Genomic DNA, 25,125 nt, shown 5'->3' on the forward strand with positions numbered 1-25,125 from the left:
GTATATGGATAAGGTTTTCTGCCTTTTATCCTAATAACACATTATGACTCATTCTATAAGTGTAATAAATTATTTTATTCAAATCATTCAAGTAGAGCTATGTGAGCGAGGGTATAGTATATTTAGTTTGTATAAGATTTGACTACGAGAGATTTAATCTCTTTATAATTTTGTTAAAGGAGAAGATTAATATTTCACTTGATAATCATATGTGACTCAATATTTATCTTTGGTGAGTTATGAGCTCTTTTATGTGAAGATTTGTCCTTTGATTTTCACGAGGGAGAATGATCCTTGTAGTCAATTCAATAAGTTTGACCAAATAAGTTGTAAACAATCTCACAAGGTGGAAGTCACTGCTCATATCGAGTAAGTAAATGTGTGTAATTCTCTTAAATGTTAATTTCGAGACTTATCATTGACAAAAGTCCGATTGAGATCCATCAGTTATAAGATATACATTATTGTTTGTAAATGATAACCGATAGTCATGCTCTACTTTGATGAGATACAGTGTAATTATAAGTTAAAATACACGTCAGTCTTCCATGCACGATTATTTGTTTAAATATCTAAATACTTGTTCTGATTGCAAGGATATGAACGAAATATAATACTGGCTATAGCATAAGTTGCTTTCTGATCGTGGTATATCATTGAGAAATAAAACTATCTTCAAAACAAGGTAAACCAAGTGTGGTTCTCAGCAAAGAACCTCTCAAAGTTCAAATCATAAATAAACGAACTGACATTAATATTCACATAAATGATATTAAGAGAAAGGAATAAAATAAAATTCAAGCCCCTCCCCCATCCAATAACATATAAATAATACTCTGGAACAGTAAAATACAAAATTGGGCACAGTAATTTGAATTTCATAATGGGTATCAAACACTCTGGACTCCAAACCAAACTGGCATCTAGAAAAATGAAATGACAGAAAAGAATATATAATGGGTAAAAAAAAAATATAGGCCAATGGACAGAAAGCCTCCATAATGTATGCACACAATATACAGAATTACACCAAGGAATGGAATATACGAACACTTCTTCACATCAGAAATTACATTACACGCAACCAAACTCCCTAATCATGATTGGCGTCAATGGTGGTTCCCGTCCTAGCTTGCGAAATTCGATTGGCGTAAATTGTAACCAAACGTAGTTGAGTGCTGTTGAGTCCTTCCAAATGTGGCAAAAATTGTTTCCCAAGCATTATGTAGATGTCAACGAGACAGAATACAACAGTCTGCAGCAAATTGTCAGCGAAAAGGCTATGTGAGATATGAATGTCTTCTGTTGTTTTATATGGTAATAGTTACAATTATACCCTCAAACTTTCATTGTAAAAATTGAACCCTCGAACTTATACAAATTGTGAGCAAATAGGCTAGGTGAAATATGATATCGATGCCTTTTGTTATTTTATTGTATAAACAGGACCAGAGGAGTATCATCGCTGCCAGTGAATAAAAGAATGAAAAACAGTTGCCCATTACCTTCCTTACATCAGCACTCTGATGTCCAAATGCTTCAAAGAGAGCAGGCAAAAAAGTGGGCAATTGTGACATCAACTCTTCTTGCGAGAGCCGACCTACAAGCTGAACAACCCAAGTAGCAGTAGGTAAGAATCTAAAATGAACAAATAAAAATAGTAACTACTGTTCTGGCTTCATTTTTTACGTGCATGCCCTAAAGTACTAGAGACAATAGTTTCTTGGGTGAAAACTTCGAGGAAATAGAGGTCAAGTTAAAGCATTTAAGCCTTCTAAACTCCTATCTTATTTTGGAGGGTTAACTAAAGGAATAACCTTTGTCAAGCAGTTGATGCAGGTAACAAGAGTTTTCTCATCCTCGGTAACTAACAAAGGAGCAATGACCTGCAAAATGAAGTACATGGCTCATGTTATATACTAAACCTTTAGAGCTTAGTGAAAGAATTAAAAAGAATAGTCATTTAAAAAGAAAAAACCACATCTCCAAGGCTATTTTTTTTCTCTTATACGTTATATTATCAACGAAATAGTCAAGAGTATTGAAAATGAAGAACTATCCATAATCCAAAGAAGGAAAAAATAGAATACAAAGATACATACACTTAAGCATCTGAATGGATCATACTGAGATAACACAATAGTCAGGCAATGCTCTGCATCATTTGATACCTGAATAAACGGTGCAAGGAAGGAGCAATTTTAGACGGGTAAAAACAGGCAAAAGAAGTTCCAGAATGCTAAGAAAAATTACTTTGGGAATAATGTCCTTGGTAACATGAAGCAGTTTCTCAATCACGATTTCAACAGAATCTTCCATAGAATCCCTCTGGAATCACAAAAATGAAGGATAAAAGTGAGAATACTCTAAACAAGTGAAATCATCCATAAACGTGGTACCCCATAAAGCATCAGAAAATTAATATTTAACTTACCTGATTCTTAATCATTTCAGTTATCAATGAAAGAGCAAGCTCACGTACAGAGGAATCAGAATTATCCAACACTTCCAATACCACTGTCAAAATTTGATTGAAGTACTGCAAATGAAAAAACAAACTATGAGAAGAAAATGGACCTATGGCAAAACAATTCATACTTGTAAATAACATGATCAACTAGATAACTAAATGTCAATCAAGCACAAGTTGATAATCAAACATATGCACTTCTTGGAAAACAGAACAGAGAAGCTAACAGAATGGCATCACACGGAAGAGAGCCTTGGCATCAGTCAGAGCCAAGAACATGGCAATCAGTACTCGGGAAAGTGATGTGCTGTGCCATGAAGATTAGATAGTCCTCATCGGGAGGATTCTTTTGGCTGCAGTTCAAGAAGCCCTCAAAGATATACAGAAAGGGTCCCAATTTTATAGGGAGTACAAAAGATGTTTCCAAAAGGGTCCAATGTTACCAGGAATTTAATCCTCATATTTCTTTCAAAGTAGTAGAAAGAAGGAAATTATTGGGAAGACTATAGCCATGTGACAACCTTTCAAAAAAGCCTCTCCAATCTATACATTCAGTTTCTGGAAGCAAGCAAAACTATCTACCAAGTTTTGGACATTGCATTTCAAGGATGGAACCTTTTCTCTGGGAAGAAATATCAGCAAGGGAGTGGCAGATGGGTTTCTATATATTTGATGGTTGAAATTGGTCTTTTTGATGGGAAACAAAGAAAAAACTATATTCACCAAGACAGGAACACAGCCCTAGTGGCCTTAGGGACACGAGGGATCCCTAAACCCCACTCGAAGGTCAAAAAGAAAGGGTCTGGCCTCCAATCTAAATCAATGAGAACAACTATGTATTACAAAAAGAATCATGTAAAGCACCCAAGTTGAGAATGTAAACTTTACATTTTCAAAACAAAAAAAAAAAAAAAAAAAACACTCTGCTGTTTCTTTTCTTCCAAATCTACCAGGAACTGCTCTACCAGAAGTGATCCACAATATCCTTGGTTTCTTTTTAAGCTGCCAACTGGACAGTGTCTCAAAAAGGCCACCTTCAAGCAAAAGAGAGAAAAAGTTTGGCCCAAAGTAAGAAAAGGATTTCTTAATGACAGTTCCTTGCTCACGCTCTTTTTGTGATTCAAGGAAAATTAGGGAAATAATGGATAATCTTGGGTAATTCCATGCTTAATCCTTTTTTGTTTCTTATTTGAACTTTAATTCCTTTTCAGTTTTCTTTTAGAATTTTATTCTCTATAAATAAAAGTCCCCTCTCATGTATTCTTCTCATCTTCAATTCTAATAAAGATTCTATGTTAGTTTACTTCTTCAAGAATTCTCTCATTTTATCCTTTAGGCTACATCATTTTGGGATCCCAGCATTGAGCAAACTTCAAAGTAGAGGACTCTAGCATACTCATTAAATGGCAATTAGCTCACCATTATACAAGCATTACGGCCAATCTTGCCATTTACTACATGACATCAACTTCATGCAATTAAGCCAGAGTCAAATTAAAGACTATCAAAAAACTGCTTAGAAAATTCCTTGGGATTGTGCAACATTGAAGGGGGTTGGTTGACCCCTTGTTAAGAAATCTATACAGGTCCGAGCTGACATGTGGGTCTTGGCATACACAAACCTGACACACAAAACTATTTATAGTCAAATCTCTCATGAGGAGGCTGTATGACTCTGTAATTCGCTTCTTTCATGCATACCTTTAATATAATGTCATTGTTTGTTATGCCTTCATGGTTAGTTTGGAATTGGAATGCCTATTGTGGGCTTCTTTCTGGGAAGGAAAGGACGGAAGCAGCATAAACCACTTGGTTAAGAGGAATTTAGCATCTGAAGCTCAAAATAAAGGCGGACTCGGAATTGGAGCTTTGAAGCATAGAAATAACATGGCAGAAATAACTTGAGTCTTAGAAGTCGACAGGTGAATATCTCTAAGACATGGCAGAAACTGAAAGCATTGGCCTTTTTTATTTTGGGGAATGGTCAAAGGATTTACTTCTGGCTCGATCCTTCAGATCAATAATTCTCCCAGTATTTTCTCTATTTTCTCTAGGTTATTTGCACTTCTTAAATCAAGAGGGATCGATTTCATCATTTTGGGATTCTTCAACATCATCATGGAGTTTTTCCTTGGACGTTTTCTAAAGGATGAAGAGATAGTTGGTTTTCAGAATCTGTAATCGATTATCTCCACTTTAAAAATTATCTCAAATGAAGATTCTCGAAAATGGTCCCGTGGACCCTCGGGTATGTTTTTAGTGAAGTCATTGACTGGTTATTTGGAGTCTCCATCTCCTATGGATTAATCTTTGTTTGCACAAATAATTTGAAAGATAATGTCTTCCAAATCCTTACCGGTACTTTATTGGCTCCAATGTTGCAAATTTTCTTTGGATTAATGGAGTTAAAGCTATTCTATCTAAATTATAGTTGGAGAGAACTCAAATTTTTCAAAGTTCCTATCTTTCTTATCATGAAAGATTTGATTCGGCTCATCTCAAAGCTTCTTATTGGTGTTTTCTTTCAAAGCTTTTTGGTGGTTCTTCAATTCAAGACATCTGCCGAAGTTGGGATGCTTTCATTTCACCTTTATCACATTTTGTTCCCTTTGAAACTTATTTCCTACTTTTGGCTTGTTTTATTTTGGGTCTTTATCTTGATAATTTGTCAACGTTGATCTGAATCTCTTGCCTCTTTTTCACACACCAAATCCAATTGCGAAATTGATTTCCATTTCCAAATCTGACTCAGATTCTTCATGAGGAAGATTCAAACCTAGTTCTCTTATCATTTATTTTTTGTTTGTTCTTTACTTTTCCCAGAACATCGAGTAAGACATCAAGCTTTGACACAAGATGCCAACAAATGTAGATCCCGACTTTGGACTATCATGATTTTTCTGTTTTCAAAGAGAGCATTTTCCATTGAGAATAATTTCATTTTAAAAGAACAAAAGGAAACTAAAGAAGAAAAGACTACAACCAAAAATAGAAAAATGTGGAAAGCTTTGTTATATATAATAAAGGTTTAAAAATTAAGAATTTTTTAGAAGAGTTGATGAAAAAGCTGTCACTTTCGCTCTTTAAGAAAAGTGCACACCAAGGTGTTTTTTCTTTTTCTTTTTTTTTTTTTTTAAACAAATTTCACCGATAGTATGAATTATGAAACCCATCCAAATCAAGTTACAAAAAACTTCCCTAATTGGATAAAAGAGAGCTTAAGCTATTCTCAATTGGATAAAAGAGATCTTAAGTTATACTAGATGAAAGGAAAAGCATGCTTACACCAATACAGAGCATGAAAAAGGATATGGTCAGTAAGCACTTCACAGAGTGCACACTTAGGTCTTTGCACCTCACTTCTTAAGTGAAAATATGAACTATCAATAGAACTATAGTTGGATCATACCTTGGTCCAAATGGATGGATCACTATTTATGGAAGTTTCAATTAACTGCTGAAGTGCACTGCATTTGCTTGCAGAAGGACTTTCACTATTGCTAGTACTGATCTGCAGAAAGAGGACAACATATATCATTTACCCCTCATCCCGATCATCTCGTATACCATCTAATGGAAGGATATAAAATTCTTAAAGCTAAGATGGAATAAAATAAGTGATAGATACAAACATTAATTGAAAAAAAAAAAAAACAATCCATTTGCAAAGTACTCACCAGGTGAAGAATTTGAGGAATGCTAGGGCCTATGTCCAACATGGAGTTGACAGTTTTAGTTTTGTGTTGATGAGAATCGAGTTCTAGTGAAGCCTCTTCGTTGTATGCAATGTTTTCAGCAATTCCTAAGTGATCGTCGTCAATCTCGCCATTAACCAAATGCAGGGAAGACAAATCATCAATATTAACACTATTATCAACATTATCCACCAGACTTGTCTGTGAGCCCAGGTTCTGTTGTGTGGAATTTTCCAAATAATGCACATCTTTGGTTTTCATATTAATAAAATCATTGCTGGAACCAGAATCAAAATTGTGGTACAAATTCTCGTGAAGTTCATCAGATGTAACTTGACCAATGCTCCTTGTTACTAGGGTTGATTCCTGGTTCATATTCCACTTCCTACCACTCTCATCATCAAGAGAACCAGCTGAATATCTACCAAAGAATTGACTCTTTTTGGACATGCTAACATACCCTTCCTCCGAAGATGTTCCAACTACATCAGATGGGTCATACAAGGATTTGGGTCGTTGACGTTCTTTCTTGTTCTGTAAGAAGTTCATCAAGTCCACCTCAATGCGAGGTGTATATTGTTTAAGGGCTCGCCTCAAGGAATTTTGTTCTTCAACTGATAGGCTAAGAATATAATTCAAGACAGCCGCTGGTTCAAAGTGTGAATAAACAGATATAATACATGTAATGGCTGCTTCCTTCAACTTGGTGTTTTTATCATAAACCAATGGTGTCAATTTCGCAAGCCATAACTTTAGGATGCCATTATTACTGTAGCCCTCGGAACTCACTACATGCTTATTAAAAGAATTGATAGCAAACTCGATAACAGCCAGCTTTGCCTTTGGGGACCGCTGTTCATCCAAAGAACGGAGTAAAGCAGGTAAGAGAGAATCAGTACTATAAGTTTTACTAACGATTTCCAAAGTTGTCGAGCAGGGTTGCCTAACTAACTCCTTTGGATCAATCAACCGAGAGAAAACATGGGGTAAGATCCTCTCCATATAGCTCTCAAATGGCTTTCGGCAGGTTGGAATTATATCGGCCAGTGTTGAAAGTGCTGCCTGTGCAACTTTATGGTGTGGGTCGTCCAAGTGCTGGAAAAACAACTTCATTACCTTCTCAAAATTTTGAAGCACTTCTTGTATTCCTTTTGGACCCTGCTGCAGCAGAGACTGAAGATAATTGAAGGTGCCAACCCTAGTGCACCAGTCAGAAGATGGATTAAGACCCTCGCTAAGAGCATCACTGAGAGAAGCTGGACTGTCAACGTAACTTGACATTTCCCCAAGTGGTAGTTGGCTATCATCAAAACTCCTACGCCTAGTTGCAGACATTCGCCCAGCTGCATTCTTTCTCAACAGTGGTCTCTGGAAATTGGGAATATAACTATTATGAGAATCCTTGTAATTCCCATCCCTATAAGATGCATCCAAGTAATTCTTCTCAATTTGTGGGGTAATATACCGCTTAGCCTCTCTAATATCATTATTCTCTTCAACAAAACCCCTTTCCTGGTGTCGGTCAACAACCCGCTTCGCTGAGTAAGATGAAAAAATAGACAAAGGTTCATTAACCACATTGCTGCGATGTGACAATTTACCAGAACCTTTGGAAGCTTGAATTTGAGTGATGATATCAGATAAACCCAATCCACCTTGGCGGCTCCTTCCTTTATTCATATTTGACGCAGTTAGATCAGCTGTAGAAGAGTTACTGAAATGATTAGATGCGGGTAAAGCTTGAGGAAAGGGTGGATCACGAGATGATGGAGGGTCAACTCCTGCACTAGGGGAAGTAAGAGGAAAATTTAGCCGCTCACACACATCAAATTTAGCTAGTTGGTCCAAAACAGATAACAGCAGGAATAAACCCAACAGCTAAAAGGTGATTAAGAAAAGATTAACAGTAAATGTCATTGGGTACCTAGATCCAAACTAGATGATCGAAGATTTCCATTATGTTTCTCAGATAAATCCAAGCCTCTGAGCATGCTTTCAATTGCATTGACCTTCTGTTTGCTTGAATGCAACACGCTCTCCAAACTACGTTCAGAACCATCAACAAAAGTCTTTGACTGAGACAGAAGTCCAGAAGAGAGCGATGTCCCAGATGATAAACTTGAACTTCTATCCATTGCAACAATAGCAGAAGTTCCATATCCAGGTAAGCTTGAACCAGTAGATGTTTGAGAGTTGAGTGACATCATTGTACCTCTATCACGAACAGATGGAGAAGCGTGTCGCCTATGTATACCCCCATCCTCTTCATTAATTAACTGGAAGAAAGCTTGGAATTTAGACAATAGTACATTCAATAATGGAATTGATATTGAAACCTCTTTCAAATGAAAGTTATACCCTTTGAATCACAAGGTCAAATGAGGAAAATAATCGTTTTGAACGCTCTGGCCAAGTTTTCGCGAACATCCTGTATAATACTCGTGCAGTTGCTCGAACCTATCAAGTAAATATACCGTAAGTGAGGTAGTGATAAGAGAGATGAAAGGGAATGTAGTACCTACACATGACTTCATATATGTAATCATGTAATGGCAGTTAAAATTTCTAAAGTTACAATATTTTAAATTAAAGGAAAATAACAAAGGGTCTCTAAGGATAAGGAGTGGCTATACCAATTTATGTAATTAAGATATTCAGACAACCAGAGGCTATTATCTAATCTCTTTTTTTTAGAAAAAAGGAAACACTAAACAAAAATTGACCATTATTTCAACTGAAAAAAATTTACAAGGCAAAAAGGAACTCTCCATACAAAGTAATGAAACTCAAATTTTTTTTAACAAGTACCTCACTCATTGCATCAGCAACACAACACCTGATAAGATCCTCATACAAATCAGAAGATCGCTGTATCTCAGGTGCATCAGCCCAATGCTCAAGAATGAGAAGTGCATATTCACAACACCTATGGTACAAGAAAGTCAAAATAGTAATCAGGAGAATAAAGCTGCTGTATGAGTTTCTGGAAAGTAAAGAAATCCTCACCGTGCACGTAGTACAGCACTTCGATCACGTTTTGCACTATCAGCTATGCGAGGAAGCACACGTGAAACCTTACAGTTACGTAGCATCTAGAGGAAAAAGAAAATAAATAAAAAATACTTTAGCCTTAATAGGGTTCCATAAAGACAGGAACATACCCATTCAAATGGTCCGTGATAATTTACTAATTTTTCCTCAATTATACAACCTATAGAACATAAGATCGTACTAATTGTTCTTTTCCTGATAATGACATCATACTAGTTTCGAACACATCATAAATCAAAGCAGAAATGAGAAATGCAATACAATCCCTGACAACCAAATGACATACCCTACCCACAATGTAGTATAAGTGAAAAAGAGCAGCAGAGATTCGGAAGTCCTTCAACTTAGAATTAGTTTCATAATGTCTCTCTTTGAAAAAGATTGCTGGTATTAAAGATTTTTTTTCATTTTAGGAACCAAAACATTTTCATTGAGAAGATATGAAAGAACACATGGGCATACAAAAAATAAAGCCCACAAAAGGGAGTTGAACTACACAACGGGTCTCTCCAATTAAGTAGGACAATAAGGATAATTACAAAAAGGCCTTGTCAACGGGCTAGATAGAAATATAGAATCTAACAAGAATAAGAAATTGCTAGAAAACCAGCCCTTGCCCATGGAAAGGCGAATGAAGATGGAGATCCTCAAAAGTCTCTACAACCCTAGAAGTTGACAAAGCAAAAACCAAACACCTCAAAGAAACATCCAAAAGCACAAATAAGTGGCTTACAAGAGCTAAAGCATTAGAGATGTTTACTTCCAAGCTACGGTGAAGAGTTGCAACTTTTCAAGCTTCAAAGCCTCCCAAAAGATGCAATGAATCTGAAACTTCAGATTCACCCACATTCTTTATGAATTAAGTACTAATTTTATTTTATGTATTTACATTTATAACAGTAGTTTAAGGGATTTTAGATGAATTTAGACAATATCGGTGAAAGGTTGTGTCCTTTAAAAGTGTCTTTTCATTTAATATAAATAGTGTTGTATTTTTCACGTTTGAAAAAAAGGAGATTTGGAAAGGTAAAATCTTCGGTTTAAAACCTTGGAAGTTTTTTAAGCTTTCTTTTTTGTGTGAATGCACGAATATTTGGAGCATTCAAGTACGGATTAATTTGGCTTGCTTGGAGTGCTTTGAAGATTAAAGGTTGATGGGAGTTTCAATTCTTTGTCCGATCCTTGTTTTATTAGATCATCTAAGTAATCAATTATCTAGCCTACCTTAGGGGCTGAGATCAAATTGGTTTTAGGGTTTGTTGGGGTGGAGTACTTTGGGTCTTGTTCAACATGGTTCTTAGGTTAGACATTGAAGCATTCGTCAACAATGGGCATAATCACATCATCATAGTACATGATCAAGGTCCCCTTTCACCCTCTTGCAAAGAATACAAGAGAGCAACCCATTCAACACGGATCCCTATCGAGATTCAATCCCAAGCTAAGAAGCACAGCACGCGACACGAATATTACATGACACCGACATGGTGACACATCAATTTACAAAAGGTTAGTATACAACGCATTGGGGACACGTTATTTTTTTTATATAAAAAAATAAATATATATGCGCATAATTTGACATAATATGTGCATATATATTTAACAAAAAGTAAGAAAACACAGAAATGGAAAAAAGAAAAAATAAAATCGAAAGGGAAAAAAACAGAAATGATAAAAGAAAAACAGCAGTAAGAGAAGTCACATAAGTTATCAGCGGTCCTTTTCAAGAAAAAAAAAAAGTTGTCGGCAGTCATGAGTCTTGAAATTGAAGTTAACGTTGTCAACAAAGCTAGAAACAAGAATCAAGTAGTATAGTGAGTTTCTTATTTTTTTTGAAAAAAGGCTATGGGTTAAGTCTTGAGGGTGAAGAGTGTTAGTATGGAGATCGTGTGTAAAAAAATCTCCAGAATTTTGAAAAAGTTGGGCTGAATAGTTAATTTTAATTGGCTTAAAATAGCCTTTAAATGGGCTGCCAATACTGGGTCTTGTTTCTTTTTTTTTTTTTTTTTGCATATGGAGTGTCTTGTCGTGTCGGAAAGCAAAAAAAATATAATAATAAAATAATGCACACCAGTTGGCATGTCAGACACGTGTCAAAGGTGTGTCGAGTCTTATTGATAAAAAAAGAAGATTTGAAAAAGAGGCTCGTATCTTGGGGAAAGTTTTTTCTCGTACAGGAGTAGACTTACCATAATCTAGTCAGTCTTGAGTTGGATCTTGACTTATTTCTTGTCATTTTAAAATCCACTGTACGGTTACCAAGATCAGTAAAGAAATTGATGAGGGATTTTCTCTTGGAGGGGTTGATGAGGAGAAAGGTACTCATCTTGTAAGGTTAGCAGCTAGGAAGTGGTGTTAGGCATGTGTAACTTTTTTCTTTTTTTCTTCTTCATTTTTTTTTTATTTTAAATTTTAAACTACTACTATTATTATTATTATTTTTAGAAAATTAATTATTTTTTATTTTTTAAGAAACAAAAAAAGGTGGCACATTAAAGAAAAAGAGGAAAATACGGCCCGAGGGCTGGGGGTGGAGATTGCCGCCTCCCAAGCAACTATCTCAAAAGAGCTTGCCAAACACTAATAATCATCGACAAATTGTAATTACAAAAGAAATTTTTTGTGTAAAGTGATCCAACAAGAAACCATATTTTGTACATGGTTACAAAAGCAATCAAAGTGTAAGGACTGACTTATCATTAAACCCTTGCCACAAAAGAGCTATTGCCGACCACCTTAGCTTTTTCCTTTCAAGTTCCAGGCATTTAAGCCTTCCTTAAGCCCGTCATCCACTCTTTTAGGATTGCCCAGCAAAGATGCAATGGAAATCCACACAGTGGGCAAAATCTACCACAATGAAGGAAAATGTGATCAATAAGATTCATTCTCCTATAAGGCAAAGTCTACATCTAGATGGCAAAAGAGACTAATCTTTGAACTTCCTTTGCAATCTAGCGTCCAAGCTGTGGGCTGAAGAACTTTCACTTTCTAAAACTTTTGTGCCTCCAAATTAGGCTGGTTAAAGCCGAGTTGATCTTGGTAGGTTTGCAAGAAATCTTTTTGAAAGCCAATTTCATAAAGTACTTTCTGGAGCTTTTGACGTTCCATATAGATCTATCAATGTCAAGAGTAGTTCATGGGAATTTGGAGCTGGCTTTTGTGTACTTCATAAGAAAAAAGAATTGGGCTTAGTGGAATTCAGCGATATGAAGAACTTTGAAGAAAGAAGAAAGTGGGCTTAATGGGCTGAATTGTAATGCATCAGTGAGGCCCATTTGTCACAAAGGCAGAGAATGGGCTGTTGTACCATACTGGTTTGGGCAGCTTGGTGGGCCAGTTTTAGTGGGCTTTGTGGTTTGGTTTTACATTAGATTGGGTTTGCTTTCCTTGTAACATTCTTATGATCTTGCTTTTGGGAGTGGGCATCTTGTTTTATGCTTGTATGGGTTGCTATACCCACAGCTTCAGGACAAGGTGTCTTAAAGGGCGAGGTAATGTGACAGCACACATTAGGATTTTGATGCCCCCAATTATACACCCTTGTGAGAGCATATGCTTTTTTCTGGAGAATTTCTCAGCTCTCTCAAATGTGCCGAGGGCATTCGTTCTATATTTTCTACGTTGTTGCCTGCTTTCTTTTCTTATTGTATTAGTTGGACAATGGTTATCTTTCCTTGAAGTAAATATACAAGAACAGGGGATCTATATGGGAATTTGGGAGTCTTCTCAAAAGGCTATTGGTAAAATGTAACTTCCCTTGCATCGCACCATATTACTATCTTTGTGGTTAGTTTGTTCTTTAAGTCTTCTTGATAGGTGGTATCATAACAAATAACAAAACAAAGGTTGGCGAATTTAGAAACTGATATGACTTAATTAATCAATGGACAGATTTCTCGAAACTCAAGTCAACAGGCTTTAATATGACAAACAAATTTAGTCGGAATGGAGAAACAAACTGAGATCCATGTGTTGGAATAGTAGTGGTTAGGGGTGTGGAAAGGGACCATGGCGAGGTATCTTTGGAGAGGTTTCATGTTTCTCTTTGGGCTTTGGTTTTGAAGGGTTTTTGTCAATGTTCTCTAGGTTCTAATTTACCCAGTTGGAAACCCTTTCTTTAGTGGGGTTTTTGTGAGTTTGTTTTTTCTGGATGCCCTTGTATTCTTTTTTTTCTCTCAATGAAAGCAGTTGTTTCAAAAAAAAAAAAAAAAAAAGAACAAATTGAGATCCATGGCTACAATAAAGACTTCATTTCAAGCTTACCTCAAAATCAACATTAGAGGTGACACCCTGCGAAGGAGAAGATACATGCACGGGAATAGAATTCCTAAGAGACTGACTAACTCTAGTTAAGCTTAGGGCTGAATCTAAGGAGGAAAACAAAAAATGGCTAGATAAAGTGGATTAACACAAAATGCTTTGGAGGATTAAGATCCTTAGGAAAGTGAGGTTCTTTACTTGGCAAGTTTTATATGGTCATGTTAACACGATGGATCGACTCAAGAGGAAGTTTCCCTTGCTTGTTGATCCTTGTTGTTGTATTCTTTGTCGGAAAGCGGAGGAAGACCTGGACCATATTCTTTAGCATTGTGAGTTTGCAAAAAGGATAATGATACCCCACCATTAACTACTTCATTTATGAATTTTATAGTAATAGAAATACATAAGTTCAGTCTTGGATTCTTTCTACCAAAAATTTGGTATTGTGGTTGCTCGTCATAGAGATGTTAGTGCTATGTTTAAGAAGTTCCTTCTTAATCCGATTCGTGGGAGAAGAGTCGCTTTTTATGGCTTGCAGGGGTGTGTTATTTTTTTTTGGATTTTGTGGGGCGAGCAGAATAGTATGGTTTTAGAGGCGTGGATAGGGATCTTAGTGTGTCCCTTATTCGTTTTCATGTTTCTTTGTAGGCTACAATTTTGAGACTTTTTATAACTATTCTATAGGTGTCATTTTGCATAGTTGGAGTCCCATTTTGTAGAGGGAGCTCCATTTTGTCATGGGTTGGGATTTTTTTTTTTTTTTTGTATGGCCTATATTCTTTCATTTTTTCTAAATGAAAGTTGTTTTCATTAAAAAACAACAAAAAAACCAAGAACAACTTTCTCCCTTCAACAAAATTGAATCTTCGTTCCCTGAATTATATAATCCTCTCTTAACAGCCTGGTTTAGAGCATTTGGGAGAATATAGATATCCTCATTATCTGATGGTAAAAAGGGATGTTGCGAAAAGAGAGATATTTTCATCTTCAATTACCAACTCTACGTGATTCAAACCCAAGGAATTTGAATAATCATTCAGGGTTAAAACCCGTTTAGAAGAATTCAAGGTTGTGGGGGAATCAATCAAAAAAATATCGTCAAATGGGAGAAAAGTATTGTCCTAGTTTTGTCTTGAATTTCAATTGTTGTAGGAATAAAAGCACAACATTCGAATGTTCAAAAACTATTCCAATCATGCAAAACCCTTTCTAACCACTGTATCCCTTTCTAACTTCAGGAATACTATGTTTCTCACTAGACCATTCTTCAAATTTTAGATGACAATGTTTAATATTTATTCATTTATCCTTTGCGCTGAAACCTCCTAAGATTCTCCCATCATCCATTTTCAATAAAGATTTATTGTACATAAATGGGTTAACACAAAAGTAGCTTAAACAAGAATTCAAGACACTTCGAAATTTCTCTCCAATCATCATGAGCGTTAAAACATAAAAGAACCACGAGAGAACTCCAATCAAATTTAACAAAGTCATGGGTACCCTAAGGGCGAGGTCGCGAGGAACATGGCCCTTTTGGCTCAATGGCGTTGGAAATTCCATCATGATTTTGATATCTATGGCACAAGGTTATGGTTAGCAAGTATAATCCTCACCCTTTTGAATGGACCATTGGTGGGGTTTAAGGCACTTCTAAAAACTCATGGAAAGATATGGTGGATAAACTTCCTTTCTTTTCCTCGTTTGTTCATGGCATGGTGGGAGATAGGAGGGAGGGATACACACTTTTGGGAGGATAAGTGGTCGGGGGATAGACTCCTCTACTCCTTGTATCTTTGGTTATATCAGTTGTCCTCATTGATGTATCATTTAGTGGCTTCAGTTCTTTTTCATTATGAGAACTTACCTTGTCCTTTTTTGGGATTCTTTCATCAGTCGACCAATTGGGAAATGACAGATGTTTGGCTCTGTTATCTTTGTTGGGTGAGTTTCATTGTTACTCCAATAGGAGAGATGTTCGCTTTTGCTATAGTTGTCTATCCAAAGTCTTCCTACTGTTCATTTTTTTGGTGTTTGGTCAGTTCCCCTTCGAGCCTTTTCTTCCCTTCCTCCGTGGAATACTAAGATATCCAAGAAGGTTAAGTTGTTTGTGTGGTAGGTTTTGCATGGAAGAATTAACACTTGGGATCTATAAAGCACCGACACTTCTAAACTAACGAAGTGTTAGTGTTGGATACGTGTCGGTCAACACCAAGGTTGTTAAATCATGAAACGGACTACGTATCAAAATGACATCTTAGTGTATCGTGTATCGAAACGTATCGTGTATCGTAAGCTTCAATTTGACAAATAACATTAAAATTTAAATATAAATAATAATAGTAAAACAAATAACAACATATTAAGTAACTTCGAAGGGTGATTGAAATCTAAAATACTACATGTTCATGAAGGGAGAGAGAAAAACACTTGAAAAAAGAATTTTAAAAAAAAAAGTCACTAAAAACAATTAAAAATGGTCAGGATCGAAAAAAATTGAAAAGTTACATGGGTGAAGCCTGAAGGGAAACGTGTATGGGAGAAAGGGAAAGGGAGATTATTGCATTTAATGATATTTGCTATTTTGAATTTAATTATATTAAACATTAGTTGTGCATTTAAAAAAATAGAAATATATTGTGCACATATCAAGGTGAGGACTTTCATTTTCTTCCTCTTTATTCTCTATCTTCTTCAACACGAAGAGACATCTTCTCATCTTCTTAAACCCTATCCCTTTCCTTTTCATTTTTCTTCTCATCATGGCTAAGAAATGGGTGCGATTTTCATCAATGCTAGTCGCCAACTACTCCACAGAGTCTTTCCCTCAGGCGCCAGTAACATTAAACCCTAAAAGAAGTTCTTGTAGGCTCTATTTTTTTCCCCTCAGTTTTTACTGATTATTGAATCGATCCAATTCATGACCGATTCACACTCTTGAATCGATCCAATTCATGACCGATTCACACTCTTGAATCGTCCGATACTACTCATTTCCAATTCAAACTCACGAGCTGAATCGTTTTCCCTTCGTTTCGACTTGAGTCATACGATACAACTCATGTATCGTACGAGTTTAACAACCACGTCAATAACTAAGTTGTCATTGAGAAAAATGAAAGAAACCAAGGGCATACGAAAAAGAAAGCCTACATGAAAGAATTGTGACAAACTACAAGAAAGCTCTCCAATCAAGCAAACTAGAGCTAAGAGAATAATTGCTAAAAAAAGAACACTTCTAACCAAAGCCCACACAGAAACATGGAATCTAGCAAGAAACCAAACATCAAAAAAGTTAAAACCTACTTCCCTCTAAAAATTATATTGTTCCTTTCTCTCCAAATAAAATCAGACACAACCCACTTGCCAAGAAACTTTCCTTTCTCCGTAAAAAGAGAATGGATAAGGAACTCCTAGATCATATTGTTGCAATCACGTGGTCTAGCCAAAACAAAGCCAAACTCCATAAAAAGAAAGAAAAAAACGAACAATAAAAAACAACAACAACAAAGTCCACAAAGCAAAGGCATAATCACAACTCTAAAGGATACGACCAAAGTCCTCAACATCCCCTTTACACAAAATACAGCAACACGGCCCCATCAAATTAGGCATCTTACTCTACACATGTCCAAGGTATTCGCCCTACCATGGAGAACCTGACAGACAAAAAAATTCACCTACTTGGCAATTTTCATCCTACACATCAGGGCAAACAAGAATCTCTAAAGGGAGAAGGATTAACATTGATTGAATGAACTTGAACATTAACCAACCACCTTTTAAGAAGAAACTCTTCCAGGAGGCTAACCTTATTTGAGTCTTGCCAACCATAGGGTCCGAAACGGGACAACTATTCAGATTATGCCCAAGAGAGACCAAGATACGAAGTGGGGAACAAGTCAATCTAACAACCAACCAACATAGCCCACCTTCAAATCTCACCAGTGATGATATACAAGAACCATATCGGATGCTATCTTTAGGAACCCAACCTTCTTTTTTCAGTGAAATTGCGTTACTTGGAAAAGTACACTATCGTGTACAGCTCATCAACAAACAGTTTTATTTTATGTTTTCCTTCTCTCCCAATATTACGTGCACACAAGTCCACATGAAGTAATAGCACCTCAATGATTTCATTACGAACCCTCCAAGTCCATTGTAAGGGGCATTGCTAATCAAGTGAAATTTTGTCTTTTGGGGAGAGAATAATTCTTTTTTTTTTTTTTTTTGTTCTGGTAAAAAACCAGTTCGTTGAGAAAAATGAAAGAATAGAAAGGCCCTTACAAAAACCACAACCCGGAGAAAGGAGCCAAAACAACTAATTCTAGAATACAGAAAGGGTATAAAGGGTATAAGAGAAATAATTTAAAAAGCAATAAAAAAAATACCGTTTTTATGCAATTATCAGCAGACTCCGCAATTACAAGTACAGTAATTACAACCAGCTTGAAAAGGACCTGAACAGAAACAAACCAGACAACAAAAACAAATTAGGATTCCCAGCATGATAACAGCATTTTTATAAGATCTTTCACTTACAGGTATAAACATTTCAGCGCAGGCTTCAAAATCTCCCAAAAGTTCCTTGGACAAAAAGCATAACAAATGGCAAGCCTGAAATACAAAGTAGAATTGACTATTGAGATAAGGAAAAGCCACCCTTTTTAAAAGGAAACAAAGTATTTCATTATATATGAAATAGTACAAAAAGAGGGAAGAGACCAAGTAATGTTTCCTATTCAACACACTAAACAAGATATATTTGTAACGTAAAATAAATGGTTTCCCAATGACTATCAAAGCATAAAAGAAAGAGAAAGTATTATAAATTTGTAAACACGAAATGTCAGTGTAAGATTAAATGACACTGGATGATAACACAAATCTTACACAAGAAATATCTAGAGGGCAGAGGCATTCACACACAAATTGAAATCTGGTTCTTAGTCAAACAAAAGCAATAAAAGATAAAAGTGTGGTAAAGATCAATAGTTCAAAACAAAAAGAGTAGCTGCAATCACACCTGTTTCACTATGCTAGACCTTCTGTCAGATAATTGAGTACTGAGAGGTCCAACCAGTTGTTTCAACAATCCCTTAAAACATGGATAGTCAGCAGCACCTATCAAAAAAAAATTGAAAACATAAAATAAAAATCATTCCACAACATCAATGCAGTGATAGTTCAGCCCACAAATAAGCTCAAGTAGCAGTAACAGTAGAATGACTGTGACAATACTATTAATACATTGAACCTCAAGGTCTCCACTAATCACTAGGTAAACTTCAAGCCCCCAATTAGACTAGGGAGAAATATCACTACGAATATTTCATTTATTTTCCAAAAGTGCTGAAAAGTTTTTGCAATAATTATACTGATATAAAATTATCGTTACTAATTCTAACTAGGGCTCTTTCTCAAAATTAAACTAATACAAGAAAACCATCTCGAACTAAATCTTCCTTTCCTTTCAGAAAAGGAGAAAACTTGTCACTGTGTGTTTACCAATATCAATATTTTCTTTATTTTTTTCACCATTTATATTGAATTTTAGAATTTCTATTGACCAATAAACCTTTTATAAAAACTATCGACCAATAAACAATCACTCGATATGACTATCCCATTCCAAGGATGAAATATAAGTCATGGTGCATATCTTGAATACTTGATTATAAAATTTTACTCAAATATAGACAAACATAAAGAAAATATTGATATTGATGAAATTTCAGAGAGATTTTGAAATTGCAGAAAAACTAGAAATCCCATATTCCATTGCCATATTGTCTTAATAGTTAATTCTATTAATATAATCCCCAAGTATGGTAGAAGAGTCAATTATTGATCTTATTTTATGATATTTTAGTCTTCAATCTGATGTTAGAGAGATTTCTTGACAGTATCAATGAAGTTATCAAAGGATTGCTTAGAGCTCGCCAAAACATGAACATTGTATTCCCAATTGAAGATGTTGATTATTTCATTGATGAAACTCTAGGATATAGCCCCAACATCAAAGATAGGCATTATCTATGATATTTTGCATAGCTGTTCAACTTCAAAAGTGTTATTTTGCATATCTTCAAAGGAACTATTCTATAACATCAAAGAAAAAGCGTTAGCTTTGATATCTTTTTGTAACTATTCTATAAGTGTTATTTTGCATAGTTGGACTCCCTTTCTTTAGAGGATGCTCCCCTTTTTGTGGACTGGGTTTTTGGATGCCTGTGTATTCTTTCATTTTTTTTCTCAATGAAATTGGTTATTCAACATCAAAGATAAGTGTGAATCAAGCAATTAATACTGAAAACATCCTTCAAAAGAAGATTTATAAACCTTTTTATCACAATTTTTCCAACCTATCAAATTAAACTCAAATGTAGCTACTGTGTTAATCAACATGTAGTATACTTGAAAATTTTCATAAATGAAGAAACACTGCAACTTTATCGGGAAAGAAGATTTTTAACTTGCAAAATCATAGTTAAGTTAAAAAATTCAATTCATTCAAGCTATTATATTCATCAATATGTGATTATATAGTGTGAGGAAGGACTAGTAGAAAAACCTCCAGAAACAAGGCCCTCTACTCTCTGCATGGCTGCTATGCGAATAGACCAATCTTTATCTGGAACAAGGATAGACGCTATCTTCTCAATTTCCCTTATTAGTTCCTTCTCCGAATACACTTTGACAGGATCTATCTGCTTTTCAGTTACATCACTTTCTCCTGCACATGATGGCAGTAACCTCCTAAGAAAAGATAATTAACAAATACCATAATTCAAGATTCTGGTACTAGGTTACCACCTAACAAAGAACTCTCGAGAACAATAAAGACTGCAAGAACATTTAAAAGATAGAAATATACATTGCAATATCAAAGGAAGTTATAATATACAATAGCCTTTCAGGAGGGCTACTCTCTCCTAAATTTCCCACACTGGATATTCTACTAAAATCTTCACACCTTGCTCTCAATCCACTCCCTCTATTTATAACCAAAGCCCTAACAAACCTGCTAGCTATTTACTAATATGCCCCATACTAATGACCATACTAATAATCCTAATATAAGCATGACTAGGGGTCTTACATCATGTTAGAAGGGCCTGATTTCATCCATGTTCCTTATAATCTCTCTATTCTTTCGACCTAGTGAAAGTTATTTGTGTAATAAAACCCTTCGCCATTGGTGGCCTCTTACCCCTTGATTATATTTTATTCATCAATTATTAAATAACTGTTTCTCCTAACAATAATAATAACAGTAAAAATACAGCACACAGGAGCAAATGAGCATACTAAGGAAACTATATAATAAATGCAAACCATTTGAAACAATAACCAGAGACACAAACAGACTATACAGTACTACCTAGTGGGTATGGCCAACAAAAGGAGAAGAGAAAAGTTATAAAATGCTTCTAATTAGGCAAGAAACCAAGCTAGAGTAATCAAATAGAAGGCATAGGTTCCCATCAGTTGTTTTCATTAGATAATTCAAGATATTTGTCTTAATTGGAATGCTCTCGTTTTTTCTATGTAATTATGCATTCACTAAGTATATCAAGTGGATCTCTTTGGTATTGGGATGTGATGAGGATGCTAAGGATGTGTCAACCTAGTTGATATTTTGGTGCATCTATTGATCTCTAGATTCTATGTTTCCATCGTATCATTGCTCATTCTTGTATTTTGAGCATTTGTCACTTTTCATTATATCAATGAAAGGTTACGTTTCTGTTTCAAAAAAAAAATCAAATATGAACTGAAAAACTGACCTCCAAAAAGAGAGACCTCTCTGTTGGAACTTTTAGCCTTGGGACTATTTTTCTTAGAGTTAATATTTACAGGCTTCATGTCCCCAACGGAAAAACTCCCTGTAAGTCCTTCTGAGGACCGAACTTGAGGTGTAATTTTTTCTAAACGGGCATTAATATCTTTCACCTGTAGATAGATGATGTAAGAAAAAAAAGTATATATTATAGTAACGTCCATTTCCATAAATTACTTTGCTACTTTAACTGAAATAGAGTCGAACTTTCAGCTTCCAGCACTTCCAGATCATATGAAGAAATTAGGAAAAAAAGGACTAAAAGAATCCTTATAACAAAAAGAGACAAGTGGGGGAAGAAGAGATAATAATACTCAACAAATACAAATAAATAAAATCTTACCATATAGGTAGGGAGGTGATGGCGCTGAAGCTCATCACGCAACTGTGGCCCAGCCTGTGTATACATCTCCTGAAGAAAATAAATTTGAAGTCAAATCACTGAATTCAACAATAGCATATTGCAACTGACATGATCCATGACATTGACATAAGCTTGAACCAGAATATTTCATAAATGGGTTCTAGTCATCTTGCATGGAAAATTAAAAAAACACATATAAATATAATAACAAGGAAATGTCATGAAGCTATTAGCATATATAACAGAATACCCATTGTTGCAATAGGATCAATATTGCTAACCTCAATACAGACTATAGCTGCTTCCCTAACTCCAGGATTTGGATCATTCAACATCTGCAAAATCTGTAGAGAAAAATTTTTAGAATTTACTTACTAAGTTGGAAATAAGTGAATCCGGGTGCAAAGATGTCTAATTTTTTTTTTTTTTTTTTTTTGGAAATTCAATTTTATACCGAAGGTAGAACGGCCCGCTGAAGTGTAAGCTCAGTTGATGCAAATAAACCAATGGCTGATGTAACAGTTCTTGCGAATTCCTCTCGTATTCTCCAACTCTTATGTGACCATGCATAAGAGCCAGCTCTTTCAACGATGATTGTTGGCGAAGAAATCTGCACGTAGAGACAGGTATTAGGTTTGACGGTGTCCATTATTTTCCTTTCAGTAGGACCATATGGATGAGACGAGAATTCTCCATGCCCTTTCTTAATGCAGACAAGTAAACACGAAAAATTTTAAAATAAATAATGTATAATATATTGAAGAAAATAAGAACTTTCAAATTTTCACTCCATGAATGAACAACTTAAAGCTCGCCCTGCCCCTGATATATAAAAGCACAAAGATTAGACTTGAGGTATCAATACAAGAGATAGGCAAGCAAGTGGCATTGGCTCCTTTATATAATTCAGAATGTTGGAGGGGACACTTCCAGCCTCCACCCCCCACTCACACACAAAAAAAGGAAAAATAAAACGTTCACTAAGATGACGGCCACCTGAAATTTTTGGGTTGCCATCAGGAAGGTACGTCAAACTAACTATGCTATGGTCATTGACCATATTCGCAACCTACTTCTGAACAATAAGGAAAGGAAGAGATTGACACAGGTTATTCGAACTTATCATAAAGTTCATATGGCATAGCCGCAAATCAGAATTAATCGCAGCGATATTGGTTAATGAATTTGTAGCCAGCACAATATGTAATTTGTTGGTTTTAAGCATCGACACATCTGGGTCTACTAGATAAGTTTAAGGCCGAGAAAATACAAGAACTCGATACCCAATAAACAAAGACAATATTAAAATCGCACCTAGTAAATCACTATCACAACCCGATTAAACATCATTTTAATACACATATGCACTAAAATATCTGAGTAGTTGTAAATAGGGGAGGAAAAAGCTCAGCGGAAGTCGGAAGAAAGAAACTAAATCGAATCCAGGTGATTATATTTCAATCAAACTCAGCCGTCTCCAATCAAAGATTCGGATTCATTTCCCACATAAACAGCTACAATTGCAAGCATTCAATCCGCAGTAGTAAAAGGCTGATCCAGTACCTCCATGAGAGTGAGCAAGAGCCTCCTAGCAGCTTCTCTCACAGGCTGCTTGGCATCACCCAATCGCTCAACAACGGCAGGGACAAGAGCATTGAAATGCAGTTTAAGATGCTCACCGGAGAGCACAGCAGCAGAAGCCAAAGCCTGGAGAGCACCCTGAGAAACCCTAAAGTTGTTATCCTTGAGAAGATCGAGGCAGCAATCAACCAAGGCCGTAGTCTCGGCGGAATTCAAGCTCTTTCTAGAAGCTTCAAGAAGTTCATAGAGGCGTTCAACACCGGCCATGCGCTCCTTGGTGTCCTTGGCACGAGCCAGCTCCAATGCTTCCTCCATATCCGGGGTTGGTGGGCACGGATCCGGCGGACCAAGGGTCAGATCTGGAGAAGAAAGAGGAGAATTGGTTGGGGATTCAGAGGATAAAGGAAGAGTGGCATGAAGAAGAGAGTGGAAAGTGGGAAAGTGAAAGGGAGACAAAGAAGCAAGAGTTCCGGCGAAGAGGACGGAAGAGAAAACGAAAAGGGGATCGAATCGCCGCAAAATTGAAGAAGCGCAGACAAATTTCAGGAACTGGGTGGGATTCAGCAGGCGAGAGAAATGGGGAAGAAGGAAGAAGAAGAAGAAAAACTGAAGAACAGTGGAAGTGAATTCAACGAAGGAGAGAGAAAATGGAGAGAGAAAATGGAGAGAGTGTGAAGATTTGATGGAGGAGGAAAGTGACTGTGGAGTGGGGGAGTTTTGTAGGTAAGAGACTGAAGTCGAAATGGAACTGCTAAATGAAAATCGAAATTTAATATTTCTTTATTATTTACCATTCCTTTTGCTTCTAATTTACGATTTCATCCATTTCCCCAACAGAGAATCCTTGTCCTCGTTCCTGCCTTCAATTGGTGAGGACAGGAGCAGGGATGGGAGAAATACACCCTGCGGAGAAGGGGACAGGGAGTCCTCCCGCCCCACCCCAGTTTCGTTGCCAACTCCAAGGTGGAGGCTTTAGGTATCTTCTTCCTATAGTTTGTCACGTGATAATTGTTTTTTTTTTAAATATTTTTTTTATCTATCGCTTTTGCGTGTAGTTTCTATTTAGTCCTTAAGTTTTAAAATGTTACACAGTTAATTCTTAAGTTTTGTTTCAATTTAGTCCCTAAATTTCAAACGATTACAATTTTACGCTTGAGATTTGAGTTTTGTTTCAATCTAGTCCATCGACTTCAATCTCTTATATTTTTTATCTCACTTTTTTATTAAATACTCATTTTTAATCATTGATGTCAATTTCTATTAATTAATTAAAAATAAATTATGAAGTGAAATTTTAAATTTAATTTTAAAAGTGATAAAAGAAAACATAATGAAGCTTAAATAAAAAAAACATAGCGAAGCTTAATTATTATAATTCTTTTAATAGTATTTAATTTATCAACAAAAGTTAGCACAAAAGACGATAAATGAGTATTTGATAAAAAAAATGAAGTTAAAAGTATAAATATCGAAATATATGGACTAAATTAATTAAACGAGTTTAATTAATTATTCAAGAACCATTGAAGCTTCAATTCACAGGTTCATAAGGTCCCTTTTGTAGCTAAATAGGAATTTATGAGAATCAACTTTGGATTAATTTGAATTGTTCAAATTAATTGAAGGAATTAATTATATGTGATATAATTAATTTAACTTAATTATATATGATATAGTTAATATAATGTATTTGATACATTATATTATAAAGTTTAATTGAGAGGAAATAAATATTTGAATATATAATTCAAATTTTAATTATGTGAATTGGATTCATATAATTAAATTTAGTATAAATGGGATTTATATTAAATACCATGCAATAATGAGAGAATTAAAACTATGGTGATGGAAC

At 35.6% G+C, this 25,125-nt stretch overlaps 1 protein-coding gene across 2 annotated transcripts; it reads right to left on the bottom strand.

Annotated features, from left to right (window-relative positions):
* Positions 1-786: 786 nt before the first annotated feature.
* Positions 787-23,996, bottom strand: LOC120086557 (CLIP-associated protein). Of its 2 annotated transcripts, none has more exons than XM_039043268.1 (21): positions 23,253-23,996; positions 22,144-22,299; positions 21,971-22,033; positions 21,669-21,737; positions 21,273-21,438; positions 20,057-20,218; positions 18,509-18,606; positions 18,025-18,099; positions 17,874-17,942; positions 9,172-9,257; positions 8,974-9,091; positions 8,524-8,622; positions 8,090-8,441; positions 6,148-7,865; positions 5,880-5,981; positions 2,435-2,539; positions 2,254-2,328; positions 2,103-2,171; positions 1,818-1,886; positions 1,506-1,607; positions 787-1,255 (listed from the first exon to the last, which is right to left on the bottom strand). In XM_039043268.1, exons 1-21 carry the CDS (start codon positions 23,583-23,585, stop codon positions 1,094-1,096), a joined length of 4,248 nt encoding a protein of 1,415 aa, XP_038899196.1. In that variant the 5' UTR covers positions 23,586-23,996; the 3' UTR covers positions 787-1,093. The 2 variants fall into 2 exon arrangements, with proteins under 2 accessions (XP_038899196.1, XP_038899195.1); XM_039043267.1 differs by having other exon boundaries at positions 6,148-7,946.
* Positions 23,997-25,125: the final 1,129 nt, after the last annotated feature.

Source organism: Benincasa hispida, chromosome 9 (assembly GCF_009727055.1).
Source record: "Benincasa hispida cultivar B227 chromosome 9, ASM972705v1, whole genome shotgun sequence".
NCBI lineage: Eukaryota > Viridiplantae > Streptophyta > Magnoliopsida > Cucurbitales > Cucurbitaceae > Benincasa > Benincasa hispida.

What these genes read in the sequence shown, in the direction of transcription:
- LOC120086557 (XM_039043267.1), bottom strand. Translation starts at nt 23,585, where the DNA reads ATGGAGGAAGCATTGGAGCTGGCTCGTGCCAAGGACACCAAGGAGCGC. An exon ending in CAGCTATAGTCTGTATTGAG is followed by an intron (nt 21,738 to 21,970) that starts GTTAGCAATATT and finishes TATTTTCTTCAG; the next exon opens with GAGATGTATACACAGGCTGG. An exon ending in AGAGTGCTGATGTAAGGAAG is followed by an intron (nt 1,256 to 1,505) that starts GTAATGGGCAAC and finishes AATTTGCTGCAG; the next exon opens with ACTGTTGTATTCTGTCTCGT.